The following is a 17,839-nucleotide window of genomic DNA, read 5'->3' as shown; positions in this document are numbered from 1 at the left end:
AGCACTGTGACTTATTGTCAGAACTGACGGAGCTGAAGCAAAATTTAGAAAGTGCTTGTAAAATACTGTTGAGACCAAGACATGGTTCTTTTGATTTTTCTGTGTTACAGGTCTGAGAGATGTTTCTTCCCTCAGACTACAGCAGGATGTTGTGATCTGGTTTCCTAATATCTCCCATATCTTCTCTGTTTTTTTTCCTTTCCACCTCCTGAAAGTGAGGACACTGCAACAGATATTTGAGAGATTATATGTGTGTGTACTCCTACCAAGTAGAAAATGAGATTATTTCAGATGACAAACCGAACAGAGTGAAAACGTTTATCTTTAAAGGATCAATAGAGGAAGAACGTAGGCTGGAAGTACTTTGTGATAGGCTAAAATAGGTGGGTGGTCTGTTTTTTTTTTTTTTTTTTTTTTTTTTTTTTTTCTTTCTTTCTTCTTCCCTCCACCAGAGAAGTGGGGTAGGATTTTGTAAGCAAAGCATCATCTTTGGCCATGGCCAAACTCATGAAATTCTAATTCCATGTTGGAACAACTGTCATAACTTTTAAGTTATGACACTAGAAACTCACTGTAGCCTCACTGGCTGAGAACTCTTGGAAATTTAAGTAATCCTTCCTCAGTTTTGCTACATTTGAATGATGATGGGAGAACAGTATGTTTCTGAGAGTTATATAAAAATTTCGACCTAAAGCATGAGCTTTGATAATTAACAGTATTCATGCTCATTACTGTGTGGTCTTACATAGCACTGCAAACTTGTATGCAGCTTTTTGTAGTAATTTGTCAGATTCAGGTGGTGATAGCACCAGTTTTGTAAGTAGTGTAGTATATAAGTTACCATTTGTTTACCATCAGTAGCTATATCTAAAATTCTTGCTTATACCAAACTGAAATTCTTATAGATTAATCCCAGAGATATGGAAAATGTTATTTTCTTTGTATGTGAAGGGTTTTTTTTCTTATTTTTAGGAACAAGAAGTGCTGAGGTGACTGTAGAGTAACATTTATTGGAAATAAAAACTGGTTTAAGTTGTTGAATTTCAGCATGGCGTGTGGATCTGTCCAGACACAAATACCAATATATATCTCATTTGCTTTATGATGCTTTATTTTAGGAAATGTTGGACTTTTAAATACAATCACTTTTGCAGCAGCGTTGCTGTACAATTTTGTCATATTTAATTGCTTTAGAAATACTTTCCAAAGAAGTAATACAAACTCTGTGGAGAAATCTCATATGCTTTCAGAAATAGTGCTGCAACTGTTGGCTGCAAGGAAAGTAATTTTGTTTCAGTGTTCGTGATGGACACAGAGGTAATAATCAGAAAGACACTGTAACATATATAACACGTGATTTTGCTGTTTGAAGTGTCCTTTCTCACAGAAGCATAAATGATGGTTGTTAGTGGTTATTAGAGACACACTAGTTCTTCTGTTACTAATGAAGCAAATAAATTGCCAAGCCAAATCCTAAAGCAGTAATTATGTTTTCCTCCCTAAAACCAGGAGACAAGTTTATACTATTTCTACCTAAAACCATTCATAAACAGTTACTTTTAAAAAAAAATTTTCCTGTGGCCCAGGACAGAAAAGAAAGCTGAATACTTAATTTCGTCACTTTGTAATGAAAATTAAACAACTAATTCTTCCTTTTACTTTTGAAGATTTCACCTAAGTTTTTGGGACTTTAGCTTTTTAGCAGCTTTTTGTCACGTCTTCAAGTAATGTCATGTTGCCAGTAAAAACTGGCTTTCACGTTCAGCTCTGCTATGTTTGTTTGCTTACAACTTAAATTTTTCTGTATTTTTGCTGTAGCCAGTAATGAATTACTACTAACAAGGGGTTTTTTGAGGGGCAAGCATGTGTTGTTTTGGTTTTTAAATGAATGGATTTCTTTCACACTGAAAATAACAGGTAGATATCCATAGCAAAATTTCTTTAGCAAGTAACAAATAATGAAAAGCAGTAATGTTTGCCTGTGCCTGTTATTATGATAGAGGTTTTTGAAGCTTGATTTGATAGATTATAAACATTGTGAAGTCATGCCTCTCTGAAATTTGCCAGAAAGTCCTGTCATTTTCTGATTTGTGAAGACTAAGACAACCACATTCTTCTTGCTACCATCATGGACCAAATTTGGATTGATTATCTACAAGTAAAGGTTTCTGTTTCACTTCAATCTCAGTTGCTGTAGTGATATTGATACAGTGACCTGTAATAATGACCCCAACAATGAACCTAGACCTGAGTAAAGTCAGTGACTGCAGATAACACTGATTCAACAAATTACAAAAACGTTCTGAGGGATTTGTGTGAATAACACAAAAAGAACTGAGAACACTGGATGCCAGTTGATATGTATCTGTCGTTCGAATTGTGCCATTGGTTAAACAGGTGCATGCCATGGACCTCAAAATCACAAAGTATTATTCTCCACTTCTGTGACTGAAAGCATTGAAACTACAGCCTTATTGCTAATCTACAAGTGTAGGTCAGTTCAGGCATTTCAACAGTCATGACGAGAAAACATTTGTTCCACACAAAAGAAAGATGTGTTCGGGTTGTTTTAAACAGTGAAAACTGGAAATAATACTTTATCCTAAATTTTAGTGATAAAAAAAAAACAAAGATTGAAAACAAGATTGACTTATAGCAAACTAAAGTTCCATTAATCCTTTTCATTCCTTTTGGACAAAGCCTTAAGGAGACTTGTTTATGACAGAAGACTTTATTGGTAGAAGAAAGGCATATCTTTAGCAGCAATTTTGGTTATGATAGAATTAACAGATGCTTCATGAAATGTCAGTGGATTATACTGTCACTTCTGTCCTCTGATGCAGGTCTTCAGTGAACATCACTGTCAATTTTCCATGCGTTCCTAGATGTTTCTGGATTCACTAAAGTTTTATATCACCTAAAGAATATCACAAAGACAACTGTCTGAAGGGCTTCATGTCTCTCTCTTCATGCTATTTCAGCCTTACTTGACTCTATGGCCAACATCTAATTTTCTGCTCTGTAAGAGAAGAAAGAAACAGTAGTTAATTAGTATCTTCATGTATTACACTGAAACAAATAATGCACTTTCTCACATTAATACTTTCCTAATCTCACTCTGTCATGTAGCTAAGCTTTCTGTTGCCTCAAGAAAGGAGTGTGTTCGGATTTATGAGAATCACTCATAAGAGAGTCTCTATCTTAGAAAGTAATTTCTCTTATGACAATGATTGAAAGAAGACTAAGAGAATGGTAGGCAACACTGAAATGACTTTATAACCCCCAGCACCTCTGTTTCAAAGAGTCCCATTCAAAATGTGGAAGATGGCATTACTCATCTACCAGTTGATGCCTTAAGCTTTGACCTATCTTAAAATGAGCAAACAAACAATTAAAGAGGCAAACACCCCACCCCCACCCCACCCCCCCCAGTCCTACATGCACTTAGAAATATGGCCTTAGCCCAAAGGTTGCTGAAGACAACAGTACTAGAACTTTAAAAAGCTAATTCTGCATACATAAAATACAACTGGAGCTATTGTATAACAAAACAGCCATATTTTGTGCATGGATTAAAACTGGCATAACATTAAACTTGAAAGTTTAGATTGTCCTCTGAGTGATACAGTTGAGATTGGAGCATTTACAGTAATGTACAAGACTGTTATTTCAGTGAATCTGTCATTACTTTTTCCTTCATTTTATATGATGTATTGCAGTTCATTCTAGTCTCACAGTTTAAGTTACAGATGGAGGAGAGTTTCATTTGAATTTTGTTATCCGTAGATAAACCATGTCTGTTCCAGCTGATGAAAGTGTGGGGGACCTGCCTGTGAGAGATGTAGGTCTAACTCTAGCTGGAATTGGAGGATTACAAGGTTTGTACCAGCTGCTATTTATTACGGTTACAGACTTTGATCAGTGGCTTCTTTAGTTTCTTTCAATAATGTTTCTGACATTCCCACTCACAAAATTAAGTTCAAATACCATTGAAAATCTGGGTTAAATTCTGAAAGATACTATGACCCATTCTGTGTTCATGGTGCTTGTTATAGGAGGGCAGTTGCTGTGAGATGCTAAAAACTGGAAATCTCATTGAGCTATAAAGTTCATCCTTCCAGAAGAAAAGGGGGTTTTTTGCTGAATTGAGGACAAGGCTAGATCCATTTAATAAAATGAGAACCAAAAGTACTATGCAATTCTGATATGTTACTCAGCTGCCATTAGAATGGAACTACTGGGCTTAGTCTTGTAGCAGAGTGAATTTCCAGAATTATGAATTAATCTTTTCAAACTTCAAGAGGGTATGTTAACTTTGAAAGATTAGAAAGCATCTCCGTGTTAATGATAATCTTATTTTTTTTAAGTAGTATGTTTGACAGTACCTTGTTACTTGCTAAACTATTTCCTTTGTGTTGTTTAGAAGGTAATCATTTTGCTGTATCACCTGAATTACTTTTTTATCTCTGAGAGAGGAAAATGGAAGTGATTAATATGACAATAAATCTGAAAAAAATAATCAACAGACTCATACAAGTGTAAAACATTAAATTACTTGAAAACTTTCATTATTTTTTCTCAGTATTTCAAAATTAGTTAGACTTTGTATTACATGTTGTTGAATGTATTGAAGGTAATTTAAAGTTGTCTTGGTTTGGGTAGAATCATCAACTGCACAGAATTTAAAAGCTCGACAAGGTGTGTCACGAATCAGTCGAGAGGAACTGGAAGACAGACTTCTTCGTTTACGAGATGAGAACATCTCACTCAAACAGCATGCAAATAAGCAAGAGGAGAAAATTAAAAGGTATGTGTTTTAATGTTTTTATTTTAGGTTGCAGTAACATTTTTGCCTTTTAAAGCATTATCAACAGATTAAAAATTATGCTGATTTCTCTCAGAGTACTTGTTAAAGCAGTAGCAAAAATCACTCATCAGAATTCATTTTTGTATTGATTTCTGGTTGTCTCTGTGGGGTGAGGGACATTTTTTGTGGTGGGCAGTATTAGGTCTCCATGTAGAGAGGTTCACCACTATCCACCACTTTGGAGTTGGCACCTTGGGTTCATAGCTGTGCTGTCTGAACACAGATATAACAGGTATTCTGGGAACTGATGAAGAGGCTATAGAAGCCTAATTATTCAACAGGGATTTCATCCTAGAATCAAAATGGCCTATACAAAGAGATTCTGCCCCTTTTTTTGTCCTTCTCTGTCCTCCATGGAGTTAACTAACATCTAGCCTTTTATCATCTAGTTAACCCTGAAATCTTTATGATCATCTCTCCTTTATTCAGATAACTTCATTGAAGGCACCCCAAGTAGCATGGGGTGCACAGTTCCCAGTGTACCCAAACATAAGCAAACAACTTTAGGCTTATTATTAAACTTAGTGCTGTGCTGGACTGATCATGGTATTACCATATTCCAGGAGGACTAATGAATCCAGAAGCACTGTGACTCTGTGTTCACATTGTGCTGTACTTAAGCTAATAAAATTTTGCTGCATCTAAGCTAGATTCTGGTTGAGAAGCTAACCGATTCATGAAAGGGCATCTGAAGATATTGTCTCAAGTGGGACTTTTTCATACTTCTCTAAAGTCCGAAACGTTCTTTCCTTTTGACTCAGTACTCAGTGAGTCAGGATCAAATTGACCAGCATGACATAACTTCCATTTTTTCTGTCAGGCTGCTGTCAAATACAAGCTGGTGGAACAAATGAATTGTTTGCTTATTCCAAATGGCATTTCCTGAGTTTCTGTCAGACGATTTATCACATGCGCTCACATTCACTTCAGTAAAATTACACAAAATGTCCAAATTGGAATACCTGATATAGTATTTTAAGGCACAAAAAATATAAAATACAATGTTTGTCTAGATTGCCAGAGAAAAACCTTAACTTCTTAAGCTAATTTTTTCCCACCATCCCTCATGACAAAGCCCTTATAACTAAAAGTTTGGAATGAATTTGCAGTTGAAGTACATTGAAAAAAACCCAAATAAACAAAAAACCTGCTTACAGGCAAGTAACATTCTGTGACATCCTAAAGTTATTATGAATTTTTTTTGTTTCACTTTTGTTCTGTTAAGTAGAAGCTTCTGTCCACAAGTATACAAAAATAAAACAAGCCCCTTTAAACAAATGAAGTGTGTCCTTTTTTAAGTTTTCATTCTAGGCCTGCAAAAATAGGTTTCCTGTAAACTAGATACAGGTCTTGAAGATGTGCCACCACTTTTGTAAAGTCTTGAACTTGTCTTTCTCATCAAAGCCACCTTTTCTTTCTTTATATGCCAAGTTTTTTCCATTCGCTGCTGGGTATGCTTTCTGTTCTTGTATATTACATCAGCCCCATGTGCCCTCTCTGCCTTTTGTTCCAGCTTACCAATGTTTATCAAAACTAAAGGAAATCAAAGGTACAACTCTTGAGATGCCAAAAGCAAAATTTGTGTCCTTTTAAAGATAGATGAAAACCATATCCTCTGCATCTAATTATATTCTTCAGCTAACCGTTCCTTCTCTGAAGCATGTTGGTAACATTTACCAAGTATAAAATTGAGTATGGTAATGAGAACTATTAAGTCTCTTTTTCTGGAGTGCCGTCTTAAATATCTCCACCTATATATTTTAGCCACTTTAGAACTGAAATATATATTTAAATCCTAAAATACTAGAAATGATATATCATTGGAATGTTGCATATTATTAGCATTCTTTCAATAGTTGAATGTTTTGTGGAATTGTAGCTTTTATAGTTTGCCCCACCACATCCCAAATCTGTAACTTTACTTAACAGCATGCAGAGGTTCCTATATAAGGTCATGCGTTAAAAATTACATTTAAGCAGCATATGGAGTAAATATGTGTCCTCCCTTTACTAACCTTAAATGATAAGCCTTAGGAAACTGTTATTTGTCAGTGCTATAAAGCAGATTGCTGCACAGTGGTTTCAATTATCTTCAAAGAGTTCTTCACAGGCAGTAATAGTTATATCAAAACCTGAAATTTATTATTCAGGTTCTATGCTGAAGTCTTCACAGTGATTATGTTCCTTTCAACAGAATGCTTTTTATGCTGACTTTTCACATTCTTTTTCATCTTTTTTTATTATTTTCTCCAGAATGGCCACCAAGTTAATACGGCTTGTTAATGATAAAAAACGGTCTGACCAGGTTGGTGGCGGCCCCAAGCGGCTGGGTCAGGCTGTGGAGCTGGAAGAAATGATTGAGCATTTGCAAGAAAGAGTTCGTGAGCTCGAGAAACAAAATGAAAGCCTTCGCAGTAAACTCATTTCAACTAAACAGCAGCTCCAGATTCAAGGCCACAGGCCTTGTCCATACAGCTATGTTCAATCTCGTATTAACACTGGCCTCAAAGTGAGTGAGGCTGCTGGCATGCCAGAGCACACAAAGAAAGGTATAATTCACATTTATTAATACCAGCGGTTTATATAGGTATGGCTAATTATTACTTCACTGTAGGAAGTACATACACTTTTCTGTTCATCAGTGGGCAATAGTACCTGTAGGCAGAAAGATTGTTCTTCCCCCTTTTCCCTATATTTATTTGTACCAGTCACAGCAACATGTTTACCTTTGAAGTCCTTATTTTGAGAATCTACAATGGTAGGGTTAAAACAAAAGTACAGATTTGAAAATAAAGTAGTTACCAAGCAAGTTTTCTAATAGTTAAAATAATGAGACTTTCTTTGTATAACTTCCCTAACATGTTAAAGGCTTATAAAAGAAGTATATGAAAAAGTTTAGCGTTATCATGTTATAACAAAGTTTTACATCTGTAGTTTGTTTGCACATGTTTTTCCTTTTTTAATTTCAAGGTTTGTTCTAGTCTCTTGATACATGTGTGCACAACACTGAAGACTTGAAAAATCTATTACATGTGTGGACTTTCTAAAGAAAATGCCACAATACAGCCATCTTTAATGATGCTTTTTACTGTCAAGACTAACTGTTTAAGGCAGTCTCACTCTCAGTTCTTTATTTATGGTAGCTACATTTGGAAATTACACTTTCAAACCTTGTTATTTTCATATGAACATTTGTAGAAGTAGTTGTACTCAGTTAACTTATACACTGGACAGATAATGTGGGTTTTTTTTTTTAAAAAAAGATAACTATGGCCCTGATTCAAAACTATGTCAGTAGAATTGTCTCAACTTCTACAAGCTATGGATCAGGCTGATGGCCAGTTATATTGTGTTATTTCTCCATCTCACCCTCCCACTGATCTTTCTTTGGTTACACGGTCTATTCAGGTATATGAAAACAGAAACAATTCTCACGTTTTTAGACAGGCAATAAAAAGCAATTTGCTCTACCAATTTACTTTTTTTAATTTGGATATAGTGCAAGTTTTGACATTTTAAATACACCTACATTTTCACACTTTATATCATGAATTAGACAGTTTTATTCCAAAGTCAGGTTTTTGTTTGTTTTAACACTGCAAGAATTGGGTAGAAATATAATAAATTTATTCAGGCCCTATACTAGCAGAGAGAAAAGGACCAACTTGGTTCAAGAATTAAAGATCAAATGTTGATATGGCATGCTGTGAGGACTTCTCTTGATATAAGAATAGATCCAGATCAAAGATGTCCTGTGCAGAGCAAGGACTGGGGCCATGTTGATTGAGGCAGTGGTTTTTAAACTGAAGAGAACATGAGGAAGAAAAAAAAGAAAAATTGTCTGCAGGACATCCAGTTCAGATAATCACATTCAGAAAATTCACGGAAGTTCTAGTGTGCCTATTTCGGTTGTAAGACCTTGTCCAAACTAGAAGGGATTCTCATAATTTGAGTGCTATGAGTATGCAGTTTCTTAAACACACTTTTCTAAGATGAAGGCTATTATTAAAAATCTAGTAACCACTACTCAGAACTTGAACACGGCAGTGTTGTCTTCCAGAAGGTCAGAGAACATTTTTTATCGTATTCATTAGCATAGGATGTTTCATGTTTTTCTCTTGCGTGTTTTCTCATCCTGCCTTTTTATTAATGATGATAAACCTAGCAGTCTAGTGTCAGGTATGTGCCTACTATCCTTAAAGACTGCTGGACTCCTAGATTGCTCTATGAAACCATGAGGCTGAATGTTAAAACATTTTTAGCGCATATCAGAAATATTCAGAACAATTATCCAAAAATAAAATGACTGGAAAAAATCCAGAGACCTTAGCTGTCTCCAGCATGTGACAAGACAAGAAGAATGAGCAAGTGATAAATGCACCATACTGTATCTGCTTTGTGTTTGGCTGATTTACAAATACTGTAGCAAGTCAGTCCAAAAGATGTGGTCAGGTGTGACTGTTTACTAAATATTCACTGGTTTCTCGTATTGCTTTCTTTGAGTACAACCATCAAGGATAAATAATGATTTAAACAAAAATAAATTAAAAATACATACTCTAGGCATATATATACACATATGTATATAGCAAAATTACCAATACCTTAAAATAATACTTAAAAGATCAAAATTTAAAAAGAAAAATATAAGTCAAGTTAACTCAGCACAAATGCAAAGTAGGTACATTTTTTTTTTTCAATCATTTTGTGAACCTGCTGGTATCATTGTACCTTGAACCTAAATGACTCAATTTTGGAGACTGAGGGATGGCAGCCTTAACTCTGTATTTGAAATTTAATGCATAGTTTGGTCCCACCTCTGAACTCCATTAATTTCTTCTTGCTGAAGAAAGAGAAGTAGGACAAAGAGATTTGGAGAAACCACTGCTTTTGCTCCTTAAGTAATTTCTCACTTTTCTTCTTCACCAGGGACTTACTATGCTTCTAAAGAACAGAAGGAAATCATTTGCTCTGCTGCTAAAAATGGTTCTGTCTAGGTGAATGGCACTCGTGACTTTGTAAAGAAAGTGCCGTCAGAGAAAAAGTGATTACAAGTCCTTGTTCTTGTTTAATGATATTGATATTATTCTTCTTTGAAGACACTATCTCTGTTCTCTGTCTTTAAAAGTAAAATCTTCTAAGAAAAACATTTCAAGACATGTTTTTAACTCTTCTCTTTAACAGTGCATGCTGTATTACCTGTAGTTCAAATTTTACAGCAGCTGTGTTGTAGATAACTCTGATTTTCTCTTTCCATGTGAATTTGGTGTAAAAATACTTTTTATGGCATCTATATAGGAGTTGTAAGTGTTTGTACTGCTTAGAGATTGTTGTTTTGTTAAATGCTTTTTCATGTGGCATGACAAAAATTTCTCTTTTCTTTGTTTTCAGGAATGAGATTGCAGGATTTAGAAGTGAGATCACCTAACTTTGTGCTCCCAGTATATGAACAGAGTCTGCTCGAGGATTCAAAGGCCGAAATAAGAAATTTGTATGATTTTCATATTTCTGAATTTTTGGCATTATAATTGTTAAAACTTGTGGGTTTCTTGAAGGAAATACTTTTTTTCAGAAGTTTTTACTTCAGAAATTAAAGTCAAGTCTTTGGATCTGAAAACAGTAACACTGGTAATACAGAAGTGTTTTATGATAAGGAAAATGTGAATCGGGGATTTAGAATGCAAAATGAAGGTACATAAGAATTCGGCTAAAAGTTAAAATTGATCTTCAATGGCAAGCCTCTCTTTTTGCTGGAAAACAATGCTGCTTAGCTTATTACTTGATAAAACCAACGAAAGCAGAAAGAACCATAGAGGCAAAATTATTACCTTAATTTTGTTATTGCAGTTTAGGAGTTATTACATAACTCCTAAAATGTGTGTGATAACCCAAGCAAGTGATGACTGTATTGAATGCGTTACGCTGACACATGTAAGCTTCATTTCTAGAGGCGGCCAGATTTCACAGGTAAGTTGCAAAAAGCACAGTATGAGATAGTAATGTAAAACACTTTTGATTCACATCTGCCTTTTGAAAGTTGGTTTGTAGTCCAATTGAACATTTTAGCTAAGATTGAAGCTCAGGAAACTCTTGATAACATCCTAAATGTAGAGACTGCATAGGAACAGAGAAGTTTTATAGGGACGAGAAAAGGTAGTTAACATCCAATTTAAAGATACTGAGGTCTGATTAGGCCATTTTTCTTCTTCAAAGTACGTTGGAACCTCTTATGCTTTTTAGACGTCTGGTTTTCTAAAAGCTACTTTCAGTATGTGTGTTTCTTTGCGTAATCATTTACCTAAATCAGATTTATTACAATATCCATAAATGCTAAATTTTCAATAAATGGACAAGTTAAGTATACAGATACATGAATTAATGTGCAATTATGTATTTTGTCCTTGAAATTCTGTAAACACAAAGATTTAGTGACATCGTAGGAAATAATTTTGCAGACATATTCTTATAAATTATTTTTTAAAATAAATTTAAATTATTTAACAGTGTTTAAATTGCACTCTTGCTACATCCTCTCTGAATTTAACCCTTGCTGAACAGTTAAAATCTAAAAAACAAAAAAAAATTGCATGATTACAGAATGTTGTTAATGAGAAAAAAAAAAAAAAAAGGCAATTATAGTGATGGGCCTAGAAAAGGCTATTTCCTGTGCCTATCACTTTTGAAAATAAGAGCTGTTCATTAAGACTGCCATGAATCTTGGTGTTTGCAATAGTTTTTCTCCTAAGACTGACCAAAAACATTGCGTTATAATGCAGAAAATACTCAACCAGCATTTTTTTTCATGGATTTCAGTTCTCATAAAGGTGGAAAAAATAACCACAGTTTCTCAGAATGGTGCACTCAGACACAAAAGTAAACACATGACCAAAAAACTCAAGGTGTTTTTAAGTCTACGATAAGTCTATGAAATAATGAAGAACTACAGCTGATGTATCAAAAGCTTTAGAGTGGAGAAACATTTGTACATGAGTTGTTGCTTATTCTTATTAGAAAAAATGTTATTGGAAAAGATATCTGAGATTAATTTGTCAAGAAAATAAAAATCACAAAGTTGTGGCCTACTAAAAATATTTGGACTCCGATCTCTGTAGTTTTCTGCCTTTTGTTTTTAATTGCATTTACTGGATAAATTCCCCTGTTAAAGACACATCATCTGATTGTGTGTGTGTGTGTGTGTGTGTGTGTGTGTGTAAAATTATCTAAGTCAGAATAAAAGCTTAAAAATTACTTCCACTGCTCCATCCATTGAAGATCGCGTATGCTTTTGATAGCTAGTAATGGTGTTTTCATTTTCAGAAAACACTTGGTCCTAATGGATTAGGAGGAGGATACTTTTACTATAGAATGTGAGAAACTGTGGATGATATTTTCAACTAGGTTTGCTAAACATTATTTCAGCCCATATAAACATTTATTTTAAGAGTTTGTGTTGTGTTTGAATTGTTTATCTATTTATTGTACTATTCCATCTTTTCATGTGGTGACCTTTAATTATTTTCATAGTAAGTTGAACTCTTAAACCTCTGTTGTGATGCATGTCATTAAGAAATAGAAATTCTGCTGTACACTTTTAAAGTTTTTGCTGTCTTGCAGGGAGACTGTAATTGAGTCCCAAAGGGAACACATTGAGGAACTAGAATGTGCCAGAGAGACACTTTTGAGTCAGCTAAGGAGGAAAGGAAAGGAAATTGAAGAATCCACACTACAGCTGAAAAAGCAAGAAACAACAAGCCAAAGGTATTGTGAAAAATGGAATCTTCATGGTGGTAGCATTAGAAGAGCTATGCCACAATGGTTATATGTAGCTGTGAAAAATACTCATTCTGTTAAGAAATATGTGCTTTTATTAATTTTTTTTTTCCCTTTTGGTGAAACTGAGTCATAAAATGTTTTACCAAATAGCTATGAATAATTCTAAGCAAGAAGATTGTTATGATAATAGGTTATGATGGGTTTTTGTGAATAAACAAAGTAGTTCATAATTAACATTTTAGAGAATTAATTTCCAGCTGATTCAGATTCCACTGAAGTTCAACTCCTTAAATTTTTATCATCTATTGTTTCTTCAATATAATTATTAGAAAATTTTAGATATAGGTTCATATTGGATAATTTAATGTTCATTAATACTTGTTGACAATTTGGAGTCTACAAACAATAGAAAAATAATAGCTCTGTAAGGATAGCTGAACAAATTTCTGAAGATACATGGTATAGATGTAGAGTGAAACAAAGTCAGACAAACATGCTTGCAGAATGTGTTTCACAATAAGGCCACTAGTAGTTTAATCTCTTTCTTCCTTCGCTTTTGTAAAAATATATGCAAAATTACATAACTTTGCTTGACTGTTTCAATTTCAGCTTGTTACTTTTAATTGTATTAAGGATCTAATGTGGTGTGATCCTGCATTCCTTTTTCATTTAATTTCAGTGAAAGTTCTATTTGGATGAGAAATATGTAACCGCCTTTCTAGGGAGGGACCCCGTTATTATGTGTGAGCATCCTTTTGTGCATCAGTGGCACTACATAAATAATACATCTTAATGTTTGCTATTAAATTATTTACAGATTCATAAATCTCCCCTATTCAGAATTTCCTTTCTATAGTTTAAATAGGTTCAAGAAGTTGTTATCATAAATAATTTCTCAGTCTATGCCTACAGTGAATTCAGAAAATATTTAAAAGATTTTTTTTTGATTATTTGAAAATAATCTGATACAAATCTCGAAGAACTTCTTTGCGTGATTTTTCTATAGATAAACACTGTTCTTTAAGTATGGCCGGCAGAAACTGAACGTACATCTAAATTTTATGTCAGCTACCATATTTCTGTGAAACTTCTAAAGAGTTTTAAAGTGAAGATACATTTCAAATTCAACTAAAAAAATTCTTAAATAAAGTCAGGCTATAAAAGTGGTGCAGACCCTTATTTATTTACGTATATAATCCATGATACTTGACCTAATCTGCAAATTTGTGTTTAAAGTTCTGGAAATATATCCTTTATAGTCTATTTTTTATTTGAAACACAATAAAAGTTGTGCTAAGTATTTAAGAGTTACTGTGTTTGGCTGAAGACACTAAGAAATTGCAAAATGTCCACTAGGGCATATCTAGAATAGTGTGTATTCTATAATTTTGCCACTAGAATACTTTTATGGAAGGCTGTTAATCCCCATGTTTTTCAAGTTATTTTTCTTTTATGCTGAATGGATACTAATCTCTCCAGGTTTAACAGTAACTATAGGTACCCATACATACTCTCTTTAGGAGATTTTCATTAGCTTGCTTTCTTGGAATTCTTGTAACTGCTATCTAGAACAGTCTGTATTTGTTGTTTTATTACACAAATAGATTTATAGGTTCTATGTAATTCTTATTTTTAATCTTTGCATCATCAGAGAAGAAACTGGAATCTTGGAGGAAAAACTAGAAATTTGGATGACTGATAAAGTAATTTTATCTTTGTAGCTTACGCCTTATGGCACAATTGACAGCTTTTTCTTCTGTTTTACGGGAATATACTTGGCTGTCATCTAGTTAGATTACTACCCAAAGACAGTTAAATCTGTTGAAATTCTTTAGGAACTGGATGGTGCCACAAAGGACATAATAAATGTGCTTCCACCAATATTTATATTTTAGTGCCATTTGACTTCATCCTGGTGTTAACAAAATTAGGTTAGTTTCAACCTTTAGGAAAATATTCTTTATTGTATTACACAATAAAGAAATTATTGTGATTGAAATAACTGTAATTTCCAAGTAGTGAAGAAGCCATAATTAATAAACATTGATCCATCAGTGGTAAGGGAGGGAGATACTGCTTATCTTGAGTCTATAACCACAAGAAATCCAATAATATTTTAAAACTGCCTTTGCAGCTTCACTACAGTTTCTGTGTAACAACACAAGAGCTATATAGCAAAGCTCTGTTCATATGCAGTGTATTCCTTGAGATGATTATTGTAACAGGCTGCAGTCATTTTTTTTTCGATATTTCATTAGTGATTGTTTGGGGATTGTGTCAGGAATATATAACTCTGACTTAAATCTGATTTAAGGGAAAAACTTGGCCAGTGGGTTATTAGACTAAACACATTTTCTAAAGTACAAAATTTAATTGAGTTTACCTTGACTGTTTTTAAAGATGGCCAGAACCATAATAACCTCATATTTTGATGTCTATCAATGTGCATTACACAGTGCGCAAGTTAAAACAAGTCTATACAATCACATTTTGCAAGAAGCTAGTTTCAGATAACTTAATTGCTCCTGTTACTTTCCATAAGTATTTTTAAAGCCACCCCAAAATGCATTTGTGAAACAGGTATTTGGTATGTGCACATTTGTGCTTTTTTTGTGTGTGTGTGTGTGGGGGGGGGGTTGTGTTTAATGAAAAAACTTATTTGACAGTCAGTTTTTAATTCCTTGGGCATTTTTTGCTACAACACAACTTTGGAATTAAACCCATTAAATGTGTGGATTTATCATGTCTGACACACTCATGACTTCTATGTGTGTATTATAGCATTGCAGACTGAGATTGAAAAGTGGAATATGTTAGTCACAATACATTATCTAAAGGGTTTGGGGAGACTACACAGCATGTATATGAATTTGCTAAATCATGTCTAATATAAAAACCCACCCTTATATTTGCATTTCCTTATGTGATTTTTCATATTTTACCAGTTTGCCTAGAGTGTATGACTTTTTTCATTTGTAGATAGCTCTTTAGCCAGCAAAGAAATCGAGAGTTTTATATTTGTGTTTAAATAATTCAATAACTAATATGCTAGAGCTATTGATGCCATGTTAATGTTTTGCTTATTGCAAATATGCTATCAATTACAACATAAAGGTGTTACTAGAAGGTAATGGTAATAATTTGGGATTTTTCTCCCCTTTATATCTGACTTCCTATAAGAAATAAAAGGCAAAGGAAAGAACATAATGTGTATCAGCATATAATCCTTTTAGTTCCTAAGCACTGCCAAATGACAAGAGTAGTGCACATTGATGTTCTAGGATTTACTTCTGCTTGGGAGTCCGTGTATATATCTTGGGCATTGATGCATTTATGACTGAGAACTGTTACCATATAAACCTTTTGTTTACTTTGCCAGACAGAGAAGGTAAGTGGTCCTCAGAAGTATGGTGGTGGTACTTTTTTACTTGATTGTTTTTCTTGTTCTGAATGTGAATTGGGAAAGTTTGGGAGTCACTAGTCCAGCTGATACAATAGTCTGGACTGTCTAAGAGTAGTCTCAGTATTGTATCCATGTCCTGCTCATATGGAAGCAAAGACAAGACGCAAGGGATGTGGTTTAATTAGACCTCAATTTTATTAGCTTAGCCATCTGGGATTTACTGGCATAAATTTGTACAGTGCAGGTCAAGATCCTTTCTTTAATCATTTCCTTCTGGTGCAGTTTGCTATCAGTCCCCCGTTCCCACACAGCTGGTCCCCAGCCTGTTACTGGGACCCCACTCTATATGCTTTTAATCCAAATGATAAGAGGACTGGAAAAAAAGATTGTCTCTTTGGTGTACTTCAGACATTAACCCCAAACATAATTCTTAGTTTTTTAAAGTCACTTTCTCCTAACTTCATTTCCAATTTCAGACTTTTTAATCCAGCTTTAAGATGAGGTTTAGAGTGAAAGGATAGAGTTCACATTCCTTATTTCTGCACTTGTGGTATAAGGCATGCTAGAGCTAAATCAGTATGCCATTAATTCAGGCTATTGCTCAAAAGGGATATTACTCCCTTTTTCTAACTTTTGCTCCAAGTCTACCTCCATGTCTTCAGGTTCTGTGGCAGAATTTTTGGCTTTTTGGGCAGTAGAGAAAATAGAGAATGAGCTGTCTTAGTACAGGTTTATTCTTATATGTTATTTTGTTATTCTTTGAGCAAAATATTATCTATTTTAAGTGAAAGCTAGCATTGACCTTTATATCAAATTTGTATATAACCCATATTTTTAAGTTACATTGTAATACCTGGGCAGATGTTCCTGGGAGAAGAATACAACTACCTGGGAGGGAGAAAGCTGTGTAGATAATTAGTCTCTATTCTGTTCTACTGGTTTGTGACTTCATTTATAGAAAATTAATTTTCTCAACAGAATCTTCCTTGGTTAACCTTGCCTTGGCCACAAAATCTGAAATGATTTTGTTCTTCAACAGCAAGCTCTTTGTCATATGCCTAGATGCTTTGGACATTTCTTAGAAATATTTTAGATAACTAATTAAACAAAATATTGTGGAACTACTATAGACAAATAATTTTGTTGCTCTAGCCTGTAATGAGAGCTGAGATTGTGATCTATGTAATGTACTAATGAGAAATGAATGGCACATGCTTTCTGTAGCTAGAAACTTTGTGAGGTAAATACTCTTGTAAGAATTGAAATGATCCCAATAAAAAGTAATTTTTCACTTCTAAATTTGAATAATTTACTTTATACTATCAGTACCCCAAACCTGTTTAAATCAAATGCTGTTTCTTTCACTGTTGAAAAAATAGTTAATGTTGATTGTCAGGAGCCATGGGGCTTACATCTGTACATCATAAATTTCACTATCATCTGCTCTTTTTTCTACTTAAAAAGAAAAAAAAAAGCCCCCTGCTTAAAAAAAAAAAAAAAAAAGGGGGGGGGGGGGGGGAGACACCACTTCTTCTGCATATCACTGAGATAATGCAACAGAAGTTGATTTGTTGTTATTGCTGTTGGAAAGATAATGGGATACATCTTTTTGATCACAGTAACATTTTCTTCTGTCTTTAACTTGCTCTCAGAGAAGAGATGCAACACCTCAAATTCCTTTTGCATGTTTTGTACATGGATTGTACGGTTTCAGAAATCCATGTTGGAGCCTTTCATAAGCAGTAGTAATTAAGTTTCTCAAGGAAATTTTTTTCTAGGTTAATAATTTTTTGCAC

The 17,839-nt window shown here is 34.1% G+C and overlaps 1 protein-coding gene across 4 annotated transcripts in view; it reads left to right on the top strand.

Annotated features, from left to right (window-relative positions):
- The first annotated feature begins 200 nt into the window (after window positions 1-200).
- RPGRIP1L (RPGRIP1 like) overlaps window positions 201-17,839 on the top strand; it is an 80,998-nt gene continuing 63,359 nt past the window's right edge. For all 4 annotated transcript variants that reach the window (XM_026856738.1, XM_026856737.1, XM_026856736.1 and 1 more), the window contains exons 1-6: window positions 201-383; window positions 3,787-3,878; window positions 4,663-4,807; window positions 7,121-7,416; window positions 10,259-10,358; window positions 12,482-12,625. In XM_026856738.1, the coding sequence (XP_026712539.1) occupies window positions 3,794-3,878; window positions 4,663-4,807; window positions 7,121-7,416; window positions 10,259-10,358; window positions 12,482-12,625 (770 nt within the window). In that variant the 5' untranslated portion in view covers window positions 201-383; window positions 3,787-3,793. The remainder of the gene's footprint in view (window positions 384-3,786; window positions 3,879-4,662; window positions 4,808-7,120; window positions 7,417-10,258; window positions 10,359-12,481; window positions 12,626-17,839) is intronic.

The sequence above is a fragment of the Athene cunicularia genome, assembly GCF_003259725.1.
Source record: "Athene cunicularia isolate RWA chromosome 11 unlocalized genomic scaffold, athCun1 chr11_part1, whole genome shotgun sequence".
NCBI lineage: Eukaryota > Metazoa > Chordata > Aves > Strigiformes > Strigidae > Athene > Athene cunicularia.
This window is presented reverse-complemented; position numbering and strand designations above follow the sequence as displayed.